General features: G+C 42.8%; 1 protein-coding gene across 2 annotated transcripts in view; it reads right to left on the bottom strand.

Annotated features, from left to right (window-relative positions):
* Positions 1 to 22,073, bottom strand: part of FOXK1 (forkhead box K1) — a 57,541-nt gene extending 35,468 nt beyond the window's left edge. For both annotated transcript variants that reach the window (XM_063343122.1, XM_063343121.1), the window contains exon 1: positions 21,694 to 22,073. In XM_063343122.1, coding sequence (XP_063199192.1) covers positions 21,694 to 22,073 — 380 coding nt within the window. The remainder of the gene's footprint in view (positions 1 to 21,693) is intronic.
* Between the last annotated feature and the right edge of the window lie 16 nt (positions 22,074 to 22,089).

Here is a 22,089-nt window from a genome sequence, read left to right on the forward strand (position 1 = left end):
AAACGGAGATGCATTTGCCAAAACACAGTACCAGCTTCAACAGAAGCCATTACAGCCACCGATTTCTTTCTTCGAGCACCCTGAGTGCCGTTCAACACCAACTGACTCCTGCTAAGATCTGCTGCGTAACAGCAAGAAAAAGGTAATTAAAGATTGTAAAAGGAGACAGGAAACTGTGCTGGATTTGTGTTTTTACATTTACGCTGTGGAAAAGCACACCGACAAAATGGAGAAGACAAATCATGAAAAAGCCAAGGTGAAACATATATATATAAATATACAAAAATGTATATATGAAACCTGGGACGATATTTATGTGTATTATGCAATATATATAAACAGAACATAAAATATCATATGTTATGCCATATATAAACATCATTCCAGTTTATTATGCAAAAGGGAATAACCAGAAAAGTAAGTTGGAAGACTGTTATACATGAGTTGTCATCAACAAGTTGGTACTATCTTTGTCTACTTTATCTTGCCATACTTTATGAAATCCTGTTATTCCTGAATGTTGCAGGTATAAATGCACCAGTAGCATCTGCTTTACAACAGTTCCGAGACACAGGTTGGGTGAGGAACATTTTATGAAATGCTTTGTTAAAAATAACACTTTTCATCATTTGGATCAGAACAGTAACACAGTAATTAAGTTAAGCAGGATTGTCTCCCTCTGTTGCAAACGCCGTTTGTTTTTAAACTTGCAGGTAGTGTTACCACACCAGTGACTCTCAGTATCTAAATCTTTCCCTCTGCCACATGATGCGAGGGGACAGTAGCCCAGCTCTTAAGGATGAGGCGATTATCTCTACAATCAGTAAATTCCTTGGATTCAGCAAACACGGACAGGCAGGGCTCTAGTTACAGCAGCACATGTTGCGATAAAACAGAACTATGTCATTACTAGCTAAAGTTTGACCAAGGATGCCCACAAAAGCACACAGAAAAGAGAAAAAAAAAATCCCAAACAAGCCCCATGCAATAGCTGTTCCTCTATCTCCTATAACTTCTCTGAAATCAATTTCTTTGTGTCAATTACATATAATTCACCCGGCAGAAAACGGTATTATTCCCATGCACAGAGTTCCAAAACCATGTTGGGTTTCTCAGCTCAAGTGAGAATTTGCCGTCAGTCATCTTTGTCAGGCTATTACCATTACCAGTTATTTCAAGGTACTTGACATGATTTTACCAGAGGGCAAGGTGGGTACTTTTCACTCTTTCAGTCAAGGTGTAGGATAAATACTAAAATTCCAGGCCACGATCAGTGGGCAGGTACTGTACTGTGGCAGCCGTTACAGAAAAGCGCCCCAATTACCTCCTGTAGCTAATTTTCTTCGTCTTCTGTAATCAGCTGAGAACCACATGCCTCTACCTATGAAAATCAAGTTCCCATTAAGTCATAACTCCACTCCCTATTCCCATAATACTTTGAAGCAGCCTGAAAGGAGGTGGTGTTGACAACATAAAAGACTCACTGGGAAAGTTTAGGCACCAGTGCACCCAATATCAAAATAAATTTGGTTAGAAAAAGATAAGAGTTTGCTTCACTTAACTATATCTAAGCCCTGAAGGTCTGCCCAGGGAGAGATAAGCAAAGTGAGACAAGAACAACTACCTCAGATTCCCATTTCTTCAAAAACAAGGCTCTGATAATTGCCGTGGCCACTGGAAAACAGCTGAGCTGGGAACATTTATTGACCAAGATTTGTTGCTTTGTGATGCTGGGGGACGGCAACACTCTTCCAACCTTCAGCTTTTCTACAGCAAGGCTCACTGCACTGCCCAGCGCGAAACGAAACACTTCAACTGCAAAATATTTAGAAGAATATCCCCCCATTTCAGTAACTAAAACAACCAAATCAATTCTCTCCATCTTCACAAAAATAAACTGGACCCTTACCTTCCTGAAAAATTATTATTTTCTGGAAGTACGGCTGTCTGAAGCAGCAAGGTAGGCAAAAACATGAGTAGCAAAGCCACCTTTCAAACACAAGGGAACTGAAATAAATATTAGTTTGAACGAATGTCATAAAACCGTACAAGCAGCTCTGAAAGCTGTCTGAGCTGTCACAGGAGATTAGGTACAATTCACCCCTCCTTTATAATAAAATAATAATAATAAAATCATCTAACATTTCCTGTTCCACTCCCTACCCTAGAATTTTTTTCCCCTAAATAACAGTTTGTAAGCAATACCAATAAGAAACCAGTTATATCATCCACTTGGCTAGTGCTATCTGCATTCCAAATGAAAAAGTTAATTGTGCCGAGACTGCAGAAAGAGTTCTGGAGGAAATAAGACAAATACACGTTATTCTCTTAAGTCTAAATACACATTACAAAACAAGCATGCACCTATCACCATGGTAATTTGAGAGTCATTATAATTCTTTGCTTTGCACATCTCTTTAGACTAAGAGACACAGGCAGCATAACTGCCATGTTTTTAAGAGTGCTTGGTTCGTTTTGGAAGTTACCGGTCTTAAAGTAATTAGTTTTCAGCATTTGCTAGTTCCTTTTCAATTGTTCTATTTAACACAGAAATCCTATTGAAGGCCTACCCATATAGTCCTTTATCAAACACACATCAGAGAAATGGCTGTAACGTGATGGTAAAATCATTTGTTGCATTCAAGAACAGATAAGCAAAGGGTCTGCAAGTAAATGGTGACGCTCAAAAACCACAATTGTTCTTCCTGGAATGAATCAACTCAATCTGGAGACAAGCACATTGTCAGACAGCAAGGACAAGGAAATAAACTGCAGAGTTCCCTGCAAAAACACCTCTGGTATTAGCCACTATCGTTTAATTCAAGGAAAAGCTATAAAAGTCAGCATTAGCGTTTTTAACATAACTGGATAAAAACTAGATTTAGAAAGTATTGAGTTTATCAGTAAATAAAGGAGTATAGAGGTCGCTGTCACTGCTGAACAGACAGAGCAACCCACTGCAACGTTTGGTCACAATTATTCTGGAAGTCCCAACACGGGTTTAGATCAGGAGGACTGGTTTCTAACCTCACAGTTACCCTGAGCTCACAAATCACTTGCCCTGCGTGCTTTGTAACACAATTTAAGATATACCGTCACGCTTAACATTACAGATATACAAAGAAGCACATGTATCAGCTGGGACTGAACTATAACTGTCTGTGCGCAGATGCGAGCGAGCACAGGTTTGAAATAAGTAGTCAAATTCGCGAGAGGGTGGTCTTACTTCTACTTTTTTCTTCTGTTGGGAACATTTTCCAGAAAAAGTACCAGCAACTATTTCCATTGCGCTGTTACGCCAGATGCAGAAGCAGCTCAACTCGAGTGCTCTGGGGTCCCTGGCATTCACGGCTGCGTAGGTATCCTTCCTGCACTAGAGCGAGCATAAACCTGGCTTTAGCAAAGGCAAATGCACACTAGAATTCCTCATACCTGATCCAGTGGAATTAGTATCAATTAGCCTATAATTCCAGATTACTGGAATGATTTTTTGTCTTTCCCCTGAAATGCATCCCACTTAGCTGGAAATCCTCCTCTTTCCATGGTCAACCTGGACTTGCTGGGATAAGTAGCTGGACAAGCGGGTAAAATTCTCCAGCTCACGTGGATGGCCCGCTGGTTTCTTCTGCCTTAAAAATAACCTTTTCCCCAAAGAGATATCAACTATACCACTCAATCTTATGCAGATTTATTTTAACACAACCTAAATCTGTTTCTCTGCTTAAGAGGCACTTCCCTTACCCCCCCCACCATTCCTTACCCCTAGCTGTTTCCTCTCAATGTCACCCTCCTGCCAACAGTCCGACCAACTGCACAGCAAGTCAAACCAGGTAGCTGAAATAATAATTAATTTCTTTTTCTGTTGGAGTAAGTTATCAGGCAGATCAGTTCCCTGATCTTGCCCTCCATGGCAACACAAGCACCAACACAGAGGCGGCGGAGGGGACAAGTATCACGGGGAGGAAGGAAAGGAGGAGGTACCAGCAGAAATATTGCAGATTTATGACAGATCATAAAGAAAAAAAAGAGCATGTAACCACAGCCTCAGATTTAAGCATCACATGATGCAAACTTCTCCTTTCAGAAAATGAAATGCAATTCATTCATTTTGAGAAAAGCTCTGGCCTTTATCAGGTAAGTCACATCAGCCACCACGCCGACGCTCTGAGGCTGGAAATTTTCAAAACTTCCTGAAACAGAAAAGTCACGATTTTCTTTGATTCAGCTTAATTATTTCATACCTAAAGTCACTTGGCTGTATGCAAGATGACCAAACAAAGACCGAAAATGTTTTCTGCATTACAACAAGTGCTTCCTGCGGCCCCATACCCATGGCAATTTTCCCACAGCAACCGGCAGGTCACGTCTGCAGGAGCAGGAGTGGGTTTGTGGTCATCTAAGATGGGATATGCTGCAAAATAAGTGCTTTTTATTACCTTTGTGCTTCCAGAGTTTATTCACTGATTGTCCTTGAGAAAAGCAAGTGCAGTAAAATGGCTGAACAAGGACAACACTTCAGAAAAAATTAAAATTGCGATTTCTCTTTGTCACAGACAAGACCTTTTCCTTATGCTCTTTGCCGCTGTTCAGCTGGAACCATACACATGGTCAGGGATTTTTTTCCCTTAATGAGAAGGCACCACAGGTTACATTGGGATTTGCCTAACACTGCATATTACCATGTTTAAAACAAGGTTTCCAACACAGCCAGACAAGATTTCAGATGGGCAAAGAGCGTGTGCAGGCAAGTATATCTATTTAAAACAAATACTACCAGCAGCATCAGGCAAAACCACAACTTATGAATAGCTATGTCTCTTAAAAGCACCAAGTAAATTAGCTGTAATGAATGTTTCTATTGAGCTCGGTTGCACAGGGCTTCCCTTTATGCCATTTCATCAAGGTTCAAACACATTGAGAAACACTTCCACACACCGGCAGATTTTCAAATAAGTATTTTAGCAAACTCCTTTGAAGCCAGCAATATTCACAGGAAAGTTTGGGCAAACTCTGGGATTCCTCTCCCTGCCAGCACCATGCACACACACACATACACAAAAGTTATTTTTGTTTCTTCAGTCCCTCCGGTCTCCGCAGACATCCCACCTCGGCCACTGCCCGTCCCGGGAAAAGGCAGGGAGGGAAACTGAGCCAAGCAGGTGGTGGAGGGGGAAGAGCGTCAACACTCCCAGGCTGATCAGGAAGGCTAAAAAGGAAAAGAGATACCAGAAGCCCAACCCAAAGAACATCAAAATGCTGCTTTGGTTCATAAATATATTTTTAAAAAGTGCACAGGAGAAGGTGAGCGCTGGTTTTTTTCGGGGTTTTTTTTTTTTTTTAGGCTCCAACAACTAGGTATTGAAAGTAAAACCTTCAGGAGAGTTTACACTACAATACCATGCTGTAAAACTTCATCATTTTATTCTAAACATCTTCCGTACAATTTCTCATCTAGCGAGCCTTTTAATTGCTGTCACAGAGCAAACCGATAAATCCAGCAACACAGCCGACGCAAACGGTGGCAGTTAATTTTTCATGCAAGTGAGAACATTCGAGGCTGTTTCACGCTGAAGAATTAGTAGTGAAGAATCAAGAGCTGTATTTTTATTTTTACATTCCTTACATCTCTTTAATAGCATTTTGATTTTACTCTTTGAAAATTATTTGAGACATCTTGCACAGCTTCCCCTCCAGATGCTCCCCTTTGAGGAGTAAAGCACAGTGCAGGAAAGGAGAACACACCACCTAAGATAGTGTAGTCGACATTTTTTCAGTAATGAAATACCACAGCAAGGTCAGGGAATAAGTTCACGGAGTATCAAAATAGCATCTCGTAGAGGAGCAGGAAAGAACATCACCGAAACTGCTGAGAAGGGTGTTTCCATCAGCTAATGGAGAGCCAGCAGGAACGGCAGGAGGTTTCCTCTGGAGTCACCACCCTGCCTGGGAAGTTCACATTATGGATGGGTCTTTTCCAGATTCTACTATCCCCAGCTTTGCAGGATGGGTCTTACAGTAATCCTGCTCAGCCTGATGCCAAAACACCTACCAGAAGCTGCTCCAGTCTCCTACAGAAAGCTATCAGAGAGCAAAGAGCCAGGAATGTGCGGTTTCAAAAACGATCTTTCTGGAACTTTTCCAGAAAAAACCACTGGAAGCCAGCTAGTAGACTCTCTTCAGTCACTTCAACGCCTGCAAAAAAAGCTGCAGGATATTCTTGAAGTACCATCGTTATCATTACGTATTTACCAACTCAGTGGAACACCAGTCAATCTGCACCTGACTAGGGATGAATTCACTTATCGATTTAAAACAAAGAAAATCCCAACTATAAACACTTACATTAAAATTAATCCAGAAAAATCCTGACAATTATTTCCAGATGGATTATAAATATGTCAGATGATCTCAGAAACCAAGCCTTGGTATAATCAAAAGAATATCAGTAACCAGCTTTTATAACAAATACCATTAAGGCAGATTTTTGGGACTTGGGTCAGAGACTCTGTTAAAGCCCACCACAAAGACCACCTTGTTAAATATGTATGCTAAGAACCACCTCATTAAATATGTACGCTAAGACAAGATGGTAGTTACTTGGTGCCCATCCACCAGGCACTGAGAAACAAAAAGGTGGTGCTATAATTGTACCTCAGTTAGTTTCACATTTCAAAACATTGGAGTCAGCTTCAAAATATGCCATTCACTCCAAAGCAGAAGTGCTGGGCACAGGGCTCGCTATCAGAAGACAAAGCCCTCTTCCCCTCCTAAGTGCTCCTATTCCTTTAAAAACAAGCAAGCTGCAGTTCAGCAGCAGGAGGGCAGATTACACCGAGTCCAGCCAGCCTGAAGCATCGCAAGATCTAACTCCAGCCTGCCAACGCGCCCAACATCTGAGCCTAGAAGGACTTACCTACACCCACAAAAAATCAGATGCGATTTTACATCAATAGAAATTAATCCACAGCATCAGTGATCTGTCTTTTAATCAATACTGGTTGAGGGTTTTCGTTGTCTGATTTTTTTTTTTTAATTAAAGTCTCCCGAGGGTGAATTCTACCACAGCATTACAGAAGCTGCTCTGTTCCCTTGTGTAGTCCTTAGTGTAAACAACTTCATGTCTCTGAGCAAACTGTTAAGATACAGTGAACTTTCTTCTGTGTGTTGTATGGTAAGCCGCGTCTTAACCCAACGCTACTCTGCCAGTCAATTAAAATCACTTATCATGCCTCTCAGTGTAACGACAACGGAGAAAAACTTTGCAGTTGCGTTCCCAGGGACGTCAACAGCTCGCTACCTGCGGAGAACATTTAGTAAGCGGTCCTTAAAAATCTAAGATTAACCATAAAGCTGCTATTTATTTTGAAGCTTGGGAATCAGGAGGTGTTCTGAGTGTCAGAATGAGTGGCCTGACATTAAAAACTTGATATGAAAGTTTGCCACCGAAGAAGTGGGCTGGCACAAGGAGCCGACGATGCTTTTATTTAAATGAGGTTGGCTGCCAGCACCAGAAAGTTTCGCTATCAGCACTGCAGACGCCTGATATCATCTGTAACACATGGCAAGCCTGTTATGTTATTTTGGTGTGTGTGTGGTTGTATACATAAAAATAACGATAGTTAAGAGGCTGTATATAACACACAACAGCCTGTGTACCACTGCTGCTCTAATCAGGTATTCTAGCCTGATTAGGATTCTAGATCCTATCTTAATCATTTCTTCACCAGCAAATAAATATTTGCTCTTCACAGAAAACGTAAATTATGTGCAACATTTGTGTGTGTGTATCTCACTTTTATCATCAAGTCTTATAACTCCCAAAATCCCTCTCCTTGTTAGGCTGATCAATCTGTTAATTTTTTTTTTTAGTATATTGTCAGCACTGCATTTTAATTATTTTTTTTTCCTAAAGCCTGAAAATTACCAATATCTGTGATTTTTAAATAAACAAGCAATACCCAACATGCTACATACAGCCTCCTTCAAAAGCTAAATAGCTATTTAACACCTCCGGTTCGTATGCAGCTAAGAGGGGCCACGAAACAAATTGTTTTAGCTTCAGAAAAGATTTTTTTTTTTTTTAACTTTTTAACTCTGATATTTCTGTATTTTCATTTGAATTTGTTTTCCTAAAGAGTGCTCACCTTCCAATCTTCTGTTTTGAGCCTCCTCGCCTTCCATATAACGGCATTGTCTTTTAAGGGTATGCGTCTTTTTCAAAAGGATCCCTGCTTAAAACCCCTGTAGGTCATAACCCTATTAGCACCTTTCCAAGCCTGATCTCTCTCCTCGGAGGCATGCAAGCCTCTCCCACCGAGGGAAAAATAGCGGTCCCCTGCTCAAGAGCCATGGGATGGTTTCAGAACCCCAAGCTCAAGAGGAAAGAGTGCATCACCTACATACACTTCCTTGCTTGAGCTTTTTCTGTACTGTAGGAAGGAAAAAAAGACTGTGCTGACGGGTATCAGTCCCTTACGACCGTGCTTTTAGCACAGCACAGCCGTTGCACAGACACGTGTACAACTCCAATAACATCACTATCAGCTGGAAGTAGACACAGATGACCAGCCAGCCGCTCCCTCCTCCCAGCCTCCTTTATGTCAATAAATCTTAACCTGGCTGTTTGAGCAATGTTTAATCATAAACAGTTTTGAACATGCTCCAGGATATAAACAAAGGTGCGTAGGAGAAAAACTGAGAGTCCAGTACTGAGAGTCACTTGCCACTTGCTGCTGAACCAGGTAACAGAGAGCAAAGAAACAAGGAACTGCTCAGGAACAGAAAACAAGCACTTAGTGCTCATTTAAAACAACCACCACGAACAACATTAAAGTATCCAGAATTGTGACCACAGAAGGATTTCAAGGACCAAATGCATTAACATTCTTGGTTCTCTTAAAAAAAAAAAACAAAAAAACAAAAAAAAACAAAAAAGGGAAAAAATAAATTGCTTAGAACACCCACTTAGATGCATGAAAATAAAACCCTCGTTGATCTCATCCCACTGCCAAAAGATGACTGCAGTCATCTTGATTCCCTTCTGTGTTGCTAATCAAGCTAAAATTACCTCCTCTCCTCCTGCTTACCTCACATGCTGGTGCCACAAAACTGAACACAGGGGCAGGATCAACTGTCTCTCTCCACAAGCACAGCCCACCTTGCTTAGGTGGTAAATGTATATTTAGGACCTACAGAACTTCTTGTGGGATTTTAACCACATTCATCGTGGGGCTGGATGGCTGTTTAGACTGGGCGACAGAATAAGGAGCTCTTACAAACCTAGTAAGAGGTTCTGAACACCTTCTAGTCATTATTGGCCTCTGCGGACCTTTGTAAAATGGGCTGCCTGATAGTGGGGATTTCAGTCCTGTTAAGCCAGTGTCCATCTCAGAAGAATCAAGATCATACTTGTCACTCCTGCTTTGACAGAGAGTGAAAATACGTCTTATGCCAGCACTTCCACAAAGCCCTGGAGGACTCTTCATCAGCACGGCACTCAGGGAAGTTTGGGGCATATTCAGAGGACACAGAAATTCATTTTATATGGTTGCCACTCTGACAACATTGGCAAAAAAAATACATACCATCCTATTCTTCGGTTTTAAAGCAGCTCCATTTTAGATCCCAGCGCGATGTTTCAAAGGGAGAAAAGCCAAATCAAAACAAAATCCCAGCCCTACCAGATAATACCCATTAAACAAAGCTAAAGTACAGATCAAATTGGCAGAACTATGGAGTGGAACAGAAGCTTAAAAGAAAAAAAGCACTCTGCGGAGATAAATATCCTTCAAGCGTATGCCTGACAGCAGCCAAGGTTTTATGCTATTAAAGAAATACAGTACACACCACAGTGACAAACAAGGTTATTCCATCCACCCCCATGCTAACTTGCTGTCCCACGAAGTTAACTGAAGCGCACAATGAAAGGAGACTTGTATGAAACAAAGCAGGATGATACTTATTTCTGTGTTCTGCCTTGGCCACCCTTGTCCTACACCCTTCCTTCATGAGGCGGTGGCAAACCCTTCACTGTTAGACTGAAATGGTGTTAAGTTTTGCTCAGCCCTTGCCAAGGGCTCAGAAGTAGGATGCATCTCACCTTCCTGTAGGATCTCTCACACCCCACTTTCCCCAGTCCTAGGCGAGCACTGCCAAACTGGCTGCTTCAGGACCCCTTGGACCACGGCTGTTCTGGCAGCACCAGGCAGTCAGTGGTCAGTCTGACATTCCATTCGTTTTCCAGAGATGTCACAGAAATGACGAATACTAGCTCTGTAACACACACGTTTGCCCGCGGTGTTTCTCCACCAGAAAAGGCTGCCGAGCCCCCATTCATGACGTGCTCAGTTTTTCCTCCCTCCACGACAAAGTTTAAGATAAGAGCCTAAGTCTGGCTTCCATTCTACCACAGCAGAGACCACAAGAAGTGACTCAGCAGGGTATGGCTACCACCAGCACCTCTCACTCCTTCCCTGCTTCTGCGAAATTCGAGAGCCCTTCCGAGAGGCTTTCCAAGCCTCTGCTGCTCACACTGATCTTGGTTAAAATGAAAAAGGTCAATATTAACTGTTTTCCTCCTTTGCTCATCTTGGCAGAAACGCTCAACTAAGTACGTTCCTCCCTCAATCATAAACCACAATTAACACCTACCTTGGTGCCAAGAAAAGCCCCACCTGCACCCACACTCTGGGGAACTTCCCTGTAACAGCTTCTACAAAGACTTCTGTTTTGAATAAGAAATTAAGCAGTACACTGAGAATTAAATACGTAGTGACAGCACGGAACTAACTGCAGTGCCACAGTTGGCCTCTACAAGTAGCGCTGGTTATTCATTTCCATACCTAACTCAACACCAAGCATTTTAAAACTTTGCTCAACTGCTGGGGAATTTCCAGCTTGCCGCAGATCCTGCCCCTTTCACCACAGAAATCTGGCCACGGCTGCCACAGGCAACTTCGATTCTACCCCTATTTTCATCCTACCTCCCATGTTCTTGGGCAGACTCTTCCTTTATTACCGCAAGTATCCAGATCTTTGGGAAATTTTTATACCCTGGAGAAGGAGGAGAAACTAGCTGTTTGAAAAGATCAGTTCACAAAATCTCCTAATAACCATCAGAGAGAGGCACTTGTTTCAGCATCTTTGTTGGATACACTACAGCAGTTTAATTCTCATGTAAATCTCATTTGCAATGCCATCAACTTTCTTCTAATGGGCCATTCATCATTGCAGGGTTTGCTTTCGAAGAGCCAGCCCATCTCCTTGAAAGGTCTCACCAGCCATCTAGAAGACTTTTCCTTTCAAATATAAAGAACTACCTATAAACACATTAGCAAAGGCTGTGCAAAACAAAATAACCTCTGTAAAGCTCAGGAAGAGATCCTAATTCCCACATGCGCATGCCAGAAAAAGCTTGCGTGTGGGATGTTACTAACCTTTAAATTCAATCAGACTCTCTAAGAGGGCTCTAACAGGCAGAGCATGACTATGATGTATTTTCCTTTGAGGCTGGTTCAGTTCATTTAGAAAGTGATTTGAAAGAGCTAATGTACTATTTATGTACATTATAAAAAACGATCCATATGGAGTCAGACTTTGCAAAATGTTCGCTCAAGTCCGTTCCACTCCCTCTGAAGACATTTCACAATCCATTCAATACCCAGTAGAGGAAGCCAGGATTACTGTTTTAAAAGTGGCTCTGAGGGTAATTTAAATGTTTTAAAAGCTGACATCTTTTAGACTCAGAGCCAAATAAATGTTTGGGGCAACACAGAGCATCTCTCACACAAATGTCTACAAAGTGACACCCACCTGCAGCCTCCAAAATACTGACACTGAAAATAAGGGTTAGAAGAGAATGCCAGGCATAACCTTCCTTCCTACTAAAAAAGAAGAAAAGAAAATAATTTTATTCTGACTCAGGAGAAGGAGCTGATGTACTGGACTGGCCTGTGAAAGGCCACCTAGCAGGACACAGCTAAGATTGCAAACAATGTAAAACAATCCCAGGATTATTACGGTATTTTAAATCCTGCCAGCATATATGACTGTGCTGAGGGGTTTCTTCCTTGAAAGGAGTTTAACCAACTAAAGTGACAATGACTCTTGCAAAACGACAGCACATATGTAAGCTGCTGCCACAGCGGTTCCATTATTTTTAAATCAGGAAATTTTAGAGAGTTAACTTGTCATATTACTGGCATATTCTAATGCTCTCTTTCCTTTGCTTCAGTATAGTATACAAAATTAGGGAAACACTTTAACAGATGTATCTTAGCTGGAAGCTTCATACAAACTTCATAGTTTACAATATCAGCTTTTTGGGGAACAGGATTCTAGTCCTTCTCTGCCACAGTTTTGGTTTTTTTAATAAAAATTCTCATACTTGCAATACTATCTGGTGGAGCACAAAGCAGGAGGAAAAAGAGAAGAAACTATGAACCACTTGGAGAAGAGGATGCACCACTTGTCACCAACAGGCCTCAGATTCGGAATCGCCGTCCATCGAAACAGTTTTGTTTCCCAAGTTTATTCTGTGGCTCTGTTTGCAGCGAAGCGCTGATCTGGGACAGTCAATTGTAAACAGATCATGTGCAAGTCTAAACTACTTGATTGCGCTCATTTCTAACAGCCGGTTTGCATATGCCGTGTTTACACAAAATACAAAAAATGCTAGCAACACTTTTATTGAACCACTACACACTAGGAATTTTCTCCTAAGAATTCCTATGCCTGAAGAAAACTTCAGTGTTTGCCTTAGTAGTCCATTAAAAAAGAAGGCATTAGCAGCAAAGCACGTGCCAGCCTTTGACTTCCTTTGCAGGTTTTTGCAGTGCTAAAACAGTTTCATTACGGCTTGTCTCATTAGACAGTGTCTGAGGGAGACATGGTAGAAGAAGAGAGATTGTAATTATACAGCTGAATGGACAAGAGAGAAGGAGGCAAAGCCACCCAATTGCCAGGCTTGTTGACAGTCAACACCCCTTTACGCACCCCGGGCAGGCAGCCAACCCAAGGTACACCACGTTACACAGGCCATGAAACAATTAAAAAAAGAAAAAGATCAATAAATAAATAGCAGTTGGCACATCTCCCACACCAAGAGTCAACCCTTACCAGTTTGGGCTACACCTCAAACTGAATATGAAAAGCAAAGACATTTTTGGTCTACCCATCAGGTGGAAACAAAATTTGCTTTCTGTGTCTAGTCCTTTCCTCCTCCCACACAATCAGGATTTTGAGTGTTTAAGAGTCCATAGTTCTTATGCCCTCGAGAGAGGAAAGGCCTTAAGTTGCTCAAGAGCAATTCCTTTAGCAAGTGCACAAACTGGCTCTGCAGGGAGTCCAGTCCTGCTTAGTCAAAATGTTGGTGGCTTCCGTATGTGGCCTTAAGGGAGACAGAAGATTAAAACAGTTTGTGTGGGAACACTTCCCAAGGTTCTCTTTAAAGTAGCACAAAGCAGAAAAAAGGGGTACAGCTCTAATGTGATATTTCAGAGAGAAGGGGAGGGACGGCCTTTTCCACAGCGCTTAGATCACCCCTGCAAGCTTTTTTGTTTCCTCATTCTGTTCTAGAAGATGGAGTGGTTTGCACTTGTACATGAAAATAGTCTCTTATGCTAGAAGATTCTTGAAACAGGAAAATAAGTGCTTAAAGTTTTCTTCCGCTTATCCTCCTATCCTAATCACACAGTATACATTAACAGAACCAGACAAAGACTGTCCATCTTTGCTCCCTCAGCTAAGGCAGAGCTCCCAATTAATTTCTACATTATTTCTCCCAAACTGTCAAGATGTCCTCAAACAACATGAAAATTACATATCTGGTACATTTAAAGGAGGGAGGAAAACCAAAGTAAATTGCGCATACATAACAAACGACAACCCAAGAAATTAAACTTGCTTTTAAATCACGAAAAATAGATTGGGTAGGGAGGGAAGGGACTATCAATCAAATCTTACTGAGAGTTGCTGAATATTCAAAGAACAAGCTTCTAATGGAGTGCTCTCTCAAGACTGCTTGAAATTTTGATGATAAAAAATGCACGAGGACATGAAAAAAGGAGCAGTAGGATAACGAAGAGCAAAACACACAAGACAGAAGTGGATACAGAGTATTAATTAGGCCATTAAGATCCTTTAATGTTTTACCATCCAATAAAATATGTATTTCATAAAAATTAAGTGCCATGCAGAAGGAATGCACACATGCATTTTATTGAGCTGTTCTGAAGAAACCGAAGATGTGAATTACCAGTAAAAAACATTTGTGGACAAGAGTGAATAGACATTAGTAAAATTCTATCTCTATTATGAAAACAAAGAATATACTGTTGGATAGAAATTTTCACTCACATTTACCTAAGTGAGAGATTCATCTGCACTATAAGCATCTTATCAATCTGCTTTTATAAGGAGTCTGCAGTCAACTGAAATAGGGAGACTTCTAAACACCTGAAAAAACTATTCAGTGATTAATACTGAATTATTGACTGAAGTGAATGCATTAAGACCACACAATAATTTGTACTCACAATTAGTCGATTAACCAAGTCTAGAAGTACATTAAGATGTCTTTTCATAGCCCACATTCAGGAGACAAAAAACTGCTTCAGCTTTTTCATCTTACAGATTTGTTCCAAACATCACTGCAAAGCCTCTGGCTCCCCGCGTTTCTTGGTGTCAATCTTGCAGTCTGCTACATCAGGGCCCACCAGCCACTTCAGATACATAAATCAACGTTTAAAAGCTACCTAAGTTTACCAGCCAGAAAGCACCGCACAAGCTCAGCAGTCTTCTTGCTGCATTCACTGCCTGCCCTAGACGTACACAACTGTAAGACAAGAAAGACCTTAACCACCCAATACACTGTGGACTAAGCTCCACAGCATATTTAGCTTTCACACTTTTTTTTTTTGTTTGTTGTTGTTTTAAAGTAGTAATCCTGAAGTCAGTATCCCAGCCATGAGTCTGCAACCTTAGGGATTCCTCAGAAAACTTACAGATGTGTGGGGACAGAATCAAAGAAACGAAAACAAAGCTGCCGTTAGGTATGGCTACGTGCGAGGGAGGCTTCTGTGCTCTGGACTGCTATTAAGAAAAAGGAGAGGAAAGAATCCGTACTAAAAGCAAATGAGATAATTCCTCTCCCTTTTCATTAACATCGCCAGCTCAAAAGCACATGATTTTTCTTTTTTAAACCACATTTCCACTTGGCTTGGGAAGGGAAAGCTGGCTCATCCACGTCTAACCAGCAGTACGGTGGAGCTTGGTCTGTTGAGCATTTCTGGTGACGGTGCCCCTTGGCTCTGGCTGCAGAACACCCAGCCGCTGCCCGCTCACACACTTAGTAGAGCTAGGAGGAGCTGAACGTGGATGAGCACAAGCCACAAGAACTGATACGGAGCCGAGTGCTAGTAGAGATCCACCCCGAATGAGAAAACCAGCTGTCAAATCTCAGTGGTTTAACTAGCACCTAACCAGTTACAGCCCTTTTGTTACCCCACAGTAGCGAGTGCCACCCCCAAAGCACACAGCTGAACACCACACTCCCCAAGCTCCACACTCTGCAATTCCTGCAAAAACTTCTGTCAATAGCAGTCACTAATTACTATACATAGGCCCGTAATAAGACTTTATTTGCATGGCATAAGTAGCAAATTCAAGTAGTTTCCTGTTCTTTACCAACATCCTGTTGCCACATCTCCTCCTCCAGGAAACTGCAACACCGAGCAAGAGAATTTGGCATCCCACAGAACAGCTCTGACGCTAAATGGCTATCGGAGCACGGTTACTAAGAGCTTGCTTACAAAGAAAACAATCACATTAATCTGGTTGTCATTTATGCTTTCAGTTATTCGGTGCAAGACTGCGTGTCCCATTTTCTGCAGGGGGAAAAAAAAAAAAGCAAAAAGCATTATTTTGATTTGTTACCAGAAGTCAAAAGAGACGCTCTGCAGTGAGGATGCTCACACAGCTGCCACCAAAATAACTAAGATATGAATTACTACAGATTTCATCATTTTTATTCCTGTTTCTGTAAAAGCAAAAACTCTCACACTCATTCATCCCCTAGATTTATATAAAAACACAACACCACCAACTGGAAGAATTCCACAGCCAGCTAAGCATACGTGTCAGGATTGGGAGTTTGTTAACACAAAGAAGTTACACCAGCACGACTCGAACCTACGTGTAAGCCTTTATAGCTTAAAATTCTGCACAGGAATGTACAAGACAAGTGTGGCATGTTCTGGTTAGATTAATCTTTTCATAATCAACACATCAGCTAAACTGAACCAAGCTTGGTTTAAAAGAATACATAAGAGAACACACGCTGAGTTTTGCATGGCGTTACTTCATATTCACAACCTGATTTACGGCACAGCTATTTTTGAATCAACAAATCGAGCAGTAGTTTCACATAATGAGAGAAACTTTCCTTAAACATTTAATATAACCCATGACAAATTGAGCTGCCTAGCCAAAAATTATTACTTGACATAAATTCTGTAATTAAAATCAAGTAATCCTTTATCACCATCTCGCTGTGCAACAAAAAAACCTGTTCTCAAAGACAGTCTTTGAAATCAAATAAGAGCATGAAAAACATAAGACGAAGCACTAAGACGGCAAGTCTTTAAAGAGTTTCTAGTGAGAGTGAAACCACCATCCACAAGTTGTGGCAAAGCAAACGACGCATTTCAGACAAAGAACAAAAAAATGGTTGCAAATGCACATTACGGAATATTTTAAGAAGCAAAACTACCTGAGGAGTTATCAGAGTCAACATACATATGCAGCATTTCAGAAACAGCTAGCTCTGTAGTCGTGGTTATGTGGTCAAAGCATTTCCTTCGTATGCGTACGTACGGCTTGCAGTTCCCTCCGAGATGTAAGGGCACCCGCGCTCATACACACCATGATGGCATCGTTCTAACCACAAGAATGGAGGCCGAGTGGTTACTGAGGTCATCAAAACACTGCGATACGTTGCGTATATCTCTGTTTTTCTCGATTATGTCAATTGTTTTTACTTTAATTAGTGCCTCATACCCGCTAACAGGCTGTACAATCTCCTTTAGAAGGGGAAAATGAGAAGACTGTTGTATCCGGCTCTTAATTTTCTGCTTGGTTACTAAACCCCAATTGCGGAGACACTGAAGTGAACTTGTGTACTCACAATACAGAAAGATTAATGCATGCATAAAATTTTGTAGGATCAGCACCTTGATATGTGCTCAGCGTATTGGACTATTTATTTTTGTCAAGTTTATTAAGTACCTAGGAAAATCCCATTATAAATAAAGCAGCATGCTCTTAATAAAACTTCACACGCACAGTGAGTTTTAAATTTATAATGGGGCTTGTATACGTACTTTTTTTTATTTTAACTCCATGTTTTAATTTAATTTCATACATCCATATATTTACTTGCCTTGTATCTTATGCTCAAACTAAAACCCTCCACCATTTATTTCTTCCATTTCCTAAATGCTAGAAGAACTACAGGTTTAAAGACTTATTTTTATGCTTAGAAATCTCATACTAAAAGTATCCATTTACACCAAAAAACACAAACTTCAGGCTCCATTAATAGCACTACTGCAAAAGTACAAAACGGTCACAGAGGCAATAAGCAAATATCCCATGAAATATTCACAGACAAGCACCATTTTCCAATCTATTGAGCTCCCAGTTCAGAAAGCTCAAGTGCTATTATCAGGCTACGCTCAATCAACGTTTGCAGTTTTTAGTCAACAGAACTTTTGTACTTAGGAGCATTTGAAAACCCGACCCACAGCTGCTTAAAATTTGGGCTAGCGAGCTTAACTTTGAACTGGTTTGGTTCCTTCAGTTCTAGGGGGGGCTGGAGGGGTTAGCGGAATAAAGTAAATGCTTGTTATACTTACTGCAAGTCTCTAACTTATTATTGTCACTTCTTTTTAAAATGGAGTCAATTTTGAAGATAACAAATAAAAAGTTAATAATTCAGCATTAACCTGATACTGTAAACACCTGATTACACTGTAAATTTGAAAAAATTACTGTCGCAGGAAAAAGTACTCCAGATTATGGGTCCTGATGTATCTTATGTTTTTGCTTGTATAAATAGTTCCAAAAATCTAGCATGTACCCCACTGATACTCTTGAGTTTCTCTCCTTTTTTATAGAAAAATACCCAGGTATTTATCCACAGATTTCCAGCTTTCATTAGCACAGATGAGTTTCTAGTAATCCTTAATTTGATTTAAAGCACTTATTTTTGATGTAAGTACTTCCATAATTTCATCTTGATTTACGTTTGTAATGACTGCTGTAGTGTGGCACTCATGTTAATTAAATAGATTAAGGGGTCTTCAGCTGTACCGTGGGCCCTCCGCTCTTCCACCCACTTTGTTTCTAACTGTCATTAACCTCTAGGAAATGCCCTCCTTGTTGGTCATTACTGTTTAATTATACTTCACAGTTATGTCATCACATCTGTGAAATACAATCTTCCATAACAACACAGCTGTGAAATATGATACTCCCGCCCAGCAGTGAAATTCTGGTTACAGCAGATTACACAGACGCGTGATGTCGATGGATGAAGTGATAGGGAACTTTTCGAAGGCCCTTGACTTTGAACAGTTTTGAACAGCGGTAGGAGGTACCTCCAGTCACCGAGAAAGGTCTCAGAAACTCTTCCTCTGTCCTCCCTTCCCCACCCCTCCTGACAAAGTCTTCCATAAATTTTAGGAAAAACTACTTCTGAACTTAGAAGAGGGCTTATAACAGAGAAGATTTATACAGAAAATGCGAGGTGAGAAGAAACCTCAGAAACAGAATCTATGAGCCCACAATCTATTTTTTTTAAACAAATAGTATGGATTGCACCTGAAATACACCTTTTATTCCTGGGACCCTCTATCTCCATTCATGATACACAACCACCTCTTTTGCCTGAAATATAACAGCAGCAGTGATTGCATGGGTCCAAAAGAAACAGGACTCTGCATATTTCTGCTATCCTTTACAGGTGAAAAAAAAAAAAACCAAACCAAGAAAGAGGACAACCATTCAAACAACTGGTTCTTAGAAGATTACCAGCAAGAGCTCCCCACATCACAAGGACCTCCCATCTAAATCATTGAATGGAACAGCCATTAATTCCTGGAATTTAACCTAAGCTGTACATTCTGCTGGTACATGGAATAGCTGTGGCCGTATCAAACAGGACAGTAGTGTTACCATAAAATAATATAAATCAAAATAATGTACAGTTTGTACCATAAAGTCTGTGTACTAAGACTTATCTTCACTTTGTTCTATTTTTGATGGTATTAGTTGGCTCGCAGTAAGCACACAGGCTTCTCCACAGAAAAGAAATGGCACCAACCAGCACTTTGTTTTATTTACTGAGGGAGGGGGGAAGATTTGTCTACGTGTGTGTGTGTGGAGGGGGGTGGCTGGGGGGGAACTGTCTGATTTTTCAAGAGTGGAGATAACAGTGGACAGGAGAACAGCTGTCCATCGAGACTGTGTGTAACAAGCTCCAACAGGATTTTTTTTTTCCCGATCTGGGTTAAAAACCCTTGACTGGCCAGCAGAAGGCAAGGAGTTGTTTACCTGTTAGAAGCGAGGGGGCAAATTCCTTTAGATTGATGCAAAACATTTTCCTACTCTGGAAGTCAGAAAGGGAGGAGCATCAAGTTTATTTATGTAGCTCACACAGCAGCCAAGCAAAGAGGATGCCTTATTGTGCAGAGTTCACAACTGTACATTAAACTCCTCCCTTTAAAGCGATGAAGAAGGAAAATTGCCAGTCCCACTCCAGGAGTCACGAGAGAATGGAAGGGGAGAGAAATAAGCAACAAAGTCGCTGCTTGAGAGAGTTTTCAAGCACAATGCTTATGATTAACCAACTGAAGAATCAGAATGACAGGGAGGAGAGAGCTCACACAGATAAACCCAGAGCCAGAGGGAGCGACAACAGAAGTGCCCTGGGCTTCGGGTGGTCTTGTTTTACAAAGCAAGATTAATTAAATAGACACTAAAGGACATCTCTTTTAGAAAACGAAACATGTTACAAACCAAAACGCCTCAGAGAGCAAGCAGCTAGGGAGTTATAACTAAATTACTAAGTACAAAATGAAGCAGCCTGCAGAGGAAATGAGTAATTAAAAAACCCTCCCCTGAGCAACAGGCTGGCGAGAGAGGGATAACTCCAGGACCCTGGTGCTGGAGGTAACTGGTACCAAAGCCAACAACTGCCAGATGAAAACAGATGTTTTATACAAACAACAAAAAGCCTAGTGGAACATCATAAAAAAACCCCAATCTCCTGCCTTTATGGCATGTTTTCACTCAGAGGTGGCATTAGGCACAGTCTGTTTAGTACGACCTGAAGAGATGCACGCAGGAATTACATCACCCACCACTACCACGCTGCCGCCCCCGGGGTGAAGCGCTGCAGTCGTTGGACAGTGCTCAGCAACCATAAACAATGTTTTCAGAGGAAGAAATAGATCAACCTTGTTCTTCTTTCTGCAAGAGAGTTCATCTAAAACACGGCATAGGTGACCACCTCCCTGCTAGCACAGAAAACCCTCCTGCTGCTCTCTCCCCTTCCTCAACGAAGGAAAGACACCTTGGGCGCCTGCTCTCCGGGGGTCCTGGTCCAACTCCCCCTTTATTCCTGTTGCCCCAGAGAGACACCAGGAACAACATCCAACTTGCCAACCCTAAAATAAGCACCCTGCCAAAGTGGTTTTCCAACTTTTTCCACTAGATCTTTTCCAGGGAAGACAAGACCTGGGTGTAGCAAGTTTCAGAGCACTGACAAGAGTCCTTCTCTCATTTATCTTTTGGAAACTTCTTAACCATCAGCAGTTGAACAGGAGCCTGTTGGCAGGCAGGCGTGGAGGACAATGGCCATAGGGACAGCCCGCTAGAGGAGCGCCCTGGGGCGAGGGGCTCACACTTTCTCCCCAGACGTGGTTCTCTCAGGGGGGAGCAGCCCCAGCCCTGACAAACATGATCCCCTTTCTCAGTCGTGGATGGCAGCAAGACTGGGAAGGTGAGGACATCCTTTGTTGACATTGGGGCAGACCTGCTGGTTGGTCACCAGGTGGACATGTCTCAGTGCCATCTCGGGACCTCCACTGGGTGGGGGGTGTCACTCTGTCATTGCACAGAGGGTCCCTCGCCCGCTGTGACCAACTTCAAGCGAGGAGACCCTCACTGTCCCCTCAGGCTCTCTGTGGTCTGGGGAGGGCCTCAAGACCACCTTCTTCAGAGACAGTCCCTCACTGTCCCCTCAGGCCCTCTGTGGGCAAGAGGGTCCCTCACCATCCCCTTCATCAGAGGTGGCCCCTCACCATCACCTCAGGCCCTCTGTGAACTGGGGGGGTATGTGTGTCCCTCAGCCTCCCCTTCCTCACAGGCAGCCCCTCACCATCACCTCAGGCCCTTCTCCCGTCTCCTCGATGGGACCGAGGGACCCCTCACCGTCCCCCTCCTCCTCCTTGGCCCCTCTCCACCCAGCCCCACGTCCCCTCCCCGGGGCGGAGGGGTCCCTTTCCGCCCCCTCAGGCCCTTCCCCGGCTCCCTCCCCGCAGGCCGCGGGCTCTCCCTCTCCCTGCGGAGCGGGCCCAGCCCCGCGGGGCCGCCGCCCCCGCGCCCCCGGCCCGCCTCGGCGGCGGCACTCACTGCGGCGGGAGCTGTAGGGCCGGGCCGCCGCGGCGCTGGAAGGCGCCGTCCACGAAGACGCCGTTCTTGCCGAGGCAGCGCAAGTAGAAGTGCGGCTCCTGGAAGCTGAGCTGCAGGTGCCGCCGGGAGATGAAGCTGGAGTGCCCCATGTTGACGTCCACCGAGCCCTGCGAGGAGTTGCGGCCTATGGTGACGGCCGGCTGCCGCATGAGGAACTCGAACTCGCGGCCCTGCAGCCGCGCCAGCACCGGGCCGGCGGCGGCGGGCGGCGCGGCCGGGGGCGGCGGCCCGGGAGGGGGCGCGGCGGCGGGGCTGCAGGGCGCCGAACGCAGCGCCAGCAGAGCCCGCGCCCCGCTGCTGTCCTCCCCGACTTCGGCCATGTTCCCAGGCAGGGAG

This window comes from Chroicocephalus ridibundus, chromosome 8 (assembly GCF_963924245.1).
Source record: "Chroicocephalus ridibundus chromosome 8, bChrRid1.1, whole genome shotgun sequence".
Classification (NCBI taxonomy): Eukaryota; Metazoa; Chordata; class Aves; order Charadriiformes; family Laridae; genus Chroicocephalus; species Chroicocephalus ridibundus.